This window comes from Teleopsis dalmanni, chromosome 1, assembly GCF_002237135.1.
Source record: "Teleopsis dalmanni isolate 2A chromosome 1, ASM223713v2, whole genome shotgun sequence".
NCBI lineage: Eukaryota > Metazoa > Arthropoda > Insecta > Diptera > Diopsidae > Teleopsis > Teleopsis dalmanni.
Genome location: NC_051846.1, coordinates 112,458,848 through 112,464,798, shown reverse-complemented (window position 1 = coordinate 112,464,798; position 5,951 = coordinate 112,458,848). Strand labels below are relative to the sequence as shown.

At 42.7% G+C, this 5,951-nt stretch overlaps 1 protein-coding gene across 1 annotated transcript in view; it reads right to left on the bottom strand.

Annotated features, from left to right (window-relative positions):
• Nucleotides 1-1,527: 1,527 nt before the first annotated feature.
• The window catches only part of LOC119665576, an 8,836-nt gene continuing 4,412 nt past the window's right edge, over nucleotides 1,528-5,951 (bottom strand). Inside the window, exons 2-3 of the mRNA XM_038074802.1 lie at nucleotides 2,633-5,366; nucleotides 1,528-2,429 (exon numbers count right to left, since the gene is read on the bottom strand). Of these exons, the coding sequence (XP_037930730.1) occupies nucleotides 1,528-2,429; nucleotides 2,633-5,366 (3,636 nt within the window). The remainder of the gene's footprint in view (nucleotides 2,430-2,632; nucleotides 5,367-5,951) is intronic.

The following is a 5,951-nucleotide window of genomic DNA, read 5'->3' as shown; positions in this document are numbered from 1 at the left end:
TAATACACTTGGACTAGTGTTTAAAAAGAAAATGGAGAAGTCAGTTTTGCTCGATAATTCTAATAAAATCTGCAATTTCCATTTATTTACTATAGAATTAAATTTAAGTTTTTAAGTAAATACTAAATAAAAACTTACATTTCATACTTCAGACATTTCAACTGTAACGACCTTTTCCCGGCCCTATCTATAGCTGGGGTATACTCAGCGAGTATACCAGGGTTCGTTATAAGAAAATTTATCTAAGTAAAATAATAGAGACACTTCTGTTTAAAGTAGCGTTTATTATTTAACAAAAAAATAAGAAAATATAATCAATTTGTGGAAAGCGACGTTGAAAATGTTGCTAATGATGTAGAATGTTGTAATGATGTTGTAGACGGTGTAGCATGTTGTAAAATGTTGTATGGTGTTATAAATGTTGTAACGATGTTGTAAACGGTGTAGGATGTTGTGAAATGTTGTATGATGTCATAAACGCTGTCACGATGTTGTAAACGGTGTAGAATGTTGTGAAATGTCGTATGACGATTGCTTGCAGTGGTGCGCAAGTTGCTAACCTGTAACAGGAGAAATTCCAAATAGCTAATCTCTAGAAACTCTAATATCAATATAAAGCAATACCTTTGTCAGCAAAAGCCAGACAAGGGTTCCTTCCTACTGTTACGCCTGGCCACGTCCGTCAGCAATTGCCAAACGCTCGTTGTCCACACGCCTTCTTACAGTGTTGGTGACTCGTCGCCCATTCCTCCATCAGCTATGGCCAAATGGAAGTCTGGATGACTAGTTAAATTACCCTACGCCAGCAAAAGCCAAGCAGAAGGTAACTCAACTGATTAAATTACCCTACGCCAGCATAAGCCAAGCAGAAGGTAATTCAACCATTATCACTTCACCCAAACTAGTTCATCCATTCACATGGTGATCGTCAGCAATGGCCAAACGAATCAACATATGCCTGGACCAACTAGTCCGAGCTCCCACTATCATCCCTAATAAAATAGTTCTTACCTGTAACAGGAGAAATTCCAAATAGAACGATTTGGCAATTTCGCTGCCCTTTTATTTGAAATTCCCTCCATTACAGGCAAAAACAAAAATTATCTTCAAGTAAACAAGGTCCCGTAAATTTGTCAAAACAAATTTCTTATTGTTGTACGCATTGCAATCAAATTCAATAAAATAACTGCATCATATAAAAAATGCGTGCACGATATTTTCTTAAATTTGTTTATGCAGACAAACAAGTGAAATAGTTACAACAAATTTAACTAACTTTTATTAGCGGCAAAAAAATTAATCAAAACATATTTTACTTTACAGGGTCATTCGTTTATACAAAATGTTTGTCTCTAATATGAAATTTACAGGGTCATTTGTTTATAATAAAAATGGATGTTACTGTAGGAAAATTTTATTGAATTTAGAAACATGTTTTTACTAAGTGAATTTAAAACTCATATTTGACTATTCATTTGATTTGTGGGGTTAAATTTTAGAATAAAATTTGGGCCTTACACTCCCTCCCTACTTCCCCGAAGGTAAAAGCGCGACCACTACTTTTCCTGACTTCCTCATGGTAATTTGATAGACCCGGTCTTTGTGTTTAGTTAGAAAATTCTGTTTGCCTCTTTTGTTGAAAATCACTACTCTCTGTTGTATCTCAGTGCTAACAGCTGCCGGTATCTCTTCGGGTTGCAGGTATTGTTTCACGGCCGGTTCGAAAGTTGGAGTTGGTTTATCGTTATACACCTGCGCTAGGATTTTCTTGGCTGTGGGTGGTGTTGGTGGACAGCCAGTCAGTACCACTTGTGAGTGCAGCTTTGTTGGTGTTAAAGCTCTTATTGATGACTCCTCAGCCTCTGTTGGTTCTTCAAAATGCTGCTTTACCGGGGACTTGGCTATTGATGATGTTGACGGATAGGTAGCTAGCTTTCCTGGTGGACTAAACGTCATTGGCATCATTACTTCGACCACTGGTTTAAACGATTCTTGCTTCCGTTCTAAACGGCACTGCTGCTGTTGCTGGAGAAGTGCTTCAAGGCTTGGCCGCATGGGTATTGTTGTGGGGCGCACCGGTTTTGCTGACTTTTTTGGCCTCCAGGTCTTCGGTCGGATTGAGGGCGGCTTTACTCCTTGTTGCCTAGGAATTGATTGTAGTTTTGGCGCCACTTCGGATTGTGTGACTGATTGTTTACTGTTTGTTGCCATCGGTTCACTTCCTAGCGGTAATGGCCACTCCTCTTCAGAATCGCTGCCAAAAAGTTCACGGCAAAGCTCGACCCATTTTTCTTTAGCGCCTAACTCTGGTTCAGTGTTCGACATTGCGGTACTATCCCCTACCTTGTCCTTGACATTAGCTCGTTCAAATCGTTGGCTTCGCATTTTTTTTTTTTTGTTTATTGGATTTATGAGTCTTGGTGTAGTTGCTGTAATGGAAATGAAAGAAACACCATATTAATCACCCCTATGTCTTACCGCTTGTACTTATTAGGGCGTGAGAGTAAGAGCGTATCGCTGTTGTGTTTTCATTTGGCAAATCAGGTAGGCTTTTGTTCCCCTCCCCACTCGCTTTTGATGTATGGCTTGATCTCACTGACGTGTGCTGTTCTGGTGCCTTTCCGGTCCTTACTTGTAAGTATTACAATCACAGGAGACTTGAATGCTTTCACGTTGTAAGGTCCACTAAACTTAGGTGACAGTTTAGCTGCCACATGGTCAGTTGCTTTAGAGAGGATATGTTGCTTCATTAGAACGCTGTCTCCCACGGCTGGTTTCCAATTCCGGCGTCGAAGATTGTAGTGTTTGGCTTGCTCCGCGGCTGCGCAACGAGTATTTTGCTTGACTAGAGTTATTACATCCTGTAACTTTGTTGCTTTATCGCTCAGGTCTTGTTTAAGGTTTCCATTTCCGGGTGTCACTTTATCGTACATATTGTTGGGCAGTCTTGGTTCGCGTCCGTGATTTAAATAAGCTGGCGTGAATCCGGTTGTTTCTGAAACCGTTGAATTAATGGCTAGGGTTATTTCTGGTAAGTACTCGTCCCAGTTACGTTGGTCCCCTTCGGTGAGTTGGCTAACTAGGGTTTTAATCGTGCGATTGGCTCTCTCGGTTGGGTTCTCCTGTGGCGTGTACGGTGCGGTAAACTGCTGTTTGACTCCTAACTGTGTGAAGAATTTCCGTGCTGCATGACTGGTGAATTGGGTCCCATTATCCGTAATGAATATCTTCGGTATTCCAAACCTAGCCATTATTCGTTCTCGGAATGCCTTTTGGACGGAGGTTGTAGTAGCGCTGCGCAAAGGTATAAGCTCCACCCACTTTGTAAATTTATCAATGAAAACCAGTAGTGTATTATTGCCTCGTTTGGACCTGGGTAATGGTCCCACAAAATCTGCACACACCATGGCCCAAGGTTCTTCAGCGAGCTGAGTAAGCATATGTCCGGCAGCGGCTTGTTGACTGGATTTGAACCTTTGACAAGAATCGCAACTCAGAACATATTTACGAACATCTCTTAACATTCCAGGCCAGTAGTAGTTGTTAGCTATTCGTTGCCTTGTTTTGCGAATTCCGAAATGACCCGCCGTCGGTTCATCATGGTTTTCACGAAGGACCGGTTGTCTCAAGTGTAAGGGAATGCAGAGCTTCCATGGTTTTATGTCATCGTCTTGGGCGTAATTCGGAATGTGTCGGTATAGGTTCTGGTTCTCGATGATATAATCCGGATATTTCTGTGGATTCTGCTTAACCGCTTCTTTCCGTTGGATTACCCAATCCTGTTTCGTCGTTGTCATCGTTGTTCGTGCCATTAAGATCTTGTCCTCTGGTTGCCTTGATAGCGCATCAGCCACCACATTATATTTACCTCTGCGATATTCTATCGTGAAGTTGAACTGCTGTAACTCAAGCGCCCATCTTGCTATGCGTCCCGTAGGGTTGTCAATAGAATTTAACCACTTTAGAGATAAATGATCAGTGATGACAGTGAATTTGTACCCCTCCAGATACGGTCGCATTTTACGAATGCCCCAGACAATTGCTAAGCATTCCTTTTCGGTAGGCGAATAGTTTTTTTCTGCGTTGTTCAGCCGTCGACTTGCGTAGGCTATCACTGCTTCTTTTCCCTCCTGCTGCTGCGTCAATATGGCACCGAGTCCATAGTCACTAGCGTCAGTCTGCAAACAGAAAGGTTTAGAGAAGTCGGGGCATTGCAGGATAGGAGCCTCAGTTAACCTCTTCTTTAGTTCCTCAAATGCATTCTGTTGCTCTTCCTGCCATCTCCAATGTTTTCCTTTTCGTAACAACGACGTAAGAGGGTGTACTACTGTTGAAAAATCCTTTACAAAGCGTCGGTACCAAGAAGTCATTCCCAGAAAGCGTCGCAGCTCCTTCAGAGTCTTCGGTGGTTCCAATTGTTGTACTGCGGAAATTTTATCTGGATCTGTGTGTATTCCTTCTTGACTGACCACGTGCCCTAGGTATTTCATCGTGGTTTTAAAAAATTCACATTTCTCCGGATTTATCTTCAGTTGGGCTTGACGTAATTTTTTTAAAACCGTTTGTAGATGTGTCATATGTTCCTCCTTACTACGGCTCACAACAATTATATCATCCAGGTAGGCGAAAGCGAATGGTTCCATTTCAGGCCCAATTACCGAGTCTAAGGCGCGTTGGAAAGTTGCTGGGGCAGAGTGTAATCCGAAAGGCATAACCGTCCATTGGAATAAGCCACGTCCTGGTACCGTAAAAGCAGTAAACTTCTTGCTATCCGGATGCATTGGTATTTGCCAGTATCCGTTTTTGAGGTCCAGGCTGCTTATTACTTTAGCTTCTCTAAGATGATCCAGAATGTGACTAATCCGTGGTAATGGGTATGCGTCCGGGATAGATTTTGCGTTTAACTGTCTATAGTCGACACATAACCTCCACTTACCGGTTTTCTTCTTAACCAATACGATTGGTGCACTGTATGGACTACTGGAGGGTTCAATGCACCCCGTTCGGAGAAGCTCATCGATTTCTTCGTTTATAATCGCCTGCATAGCTGGGTTTCTTGGGTAGTAACGCTGTTTTACTGGGTGGTCATCCTTCATGGTTATAATGTGATAAGCCACGTTGCTCTTGCCTGTTATATCGTTAAACTGTTCCAGCTCCACTTCTAGAAATTCTTTGATAGCTGTACCTTTGGATGAATGCTCTCTTGCGATTGGATCCGGAGCGGTGTAGTCACATGACTGCTGTTGATCTTCGACGGTTATGGGTGGTAGTGGTTCTTGTTGTTGCTGCTGTTGCTGTTGTTGGTTCACTCGTTGCTGTTGGTTAACGCGTTGCTGTTGTTCCTTTTGATTAAGTTGCTGCTGTTGCTGTTGAGTAACCTGCTGTTGTTGTTGATTAACGCGCTGCTGTTGCTGTTGGATAATGTACTCCTGTCGTTGTTTAAATTGCATCTTGGGAGTGACATCGTTGGGTATCTCAGTTGTGTGTAGCAAAGTTGTGAAACGCTGCTGTTGTGCAGGAAGATCAACTGTGACTGATGAATTTGCGATCCGCAGAGTCGTCTGTGCCTGCGCGAGGAAATCCATACCCAGAATCACGTTGTCAATTGATCTTTCCATGATGAGAAAAGATAGATCGAAAGACCTATCACCGAAGGCAACCTGGCTGTCTAATACGTATGAAATGTGCTGCGTCGTACCATCAGCTAGTAAGATGACCATACTCGTAGGTGTGACTCTCCCAAAACTGTGTTGATCCCTTAGGAGACTTCCAGCGATGATACTTCTAGATGCACCAGTGTCGATAGTGGCCGTTACTGCCGTTGTTCCAATGGTAACCGCCGCCGATATCGTGTGCTGATTGTATGATAGACTGTTTATTGGGGAACTTGTACTGCATGGGAGACTGCCTGTCCCCTCGTTCGGACAGTCTCTTGTTGGTTTCCCTGTTTG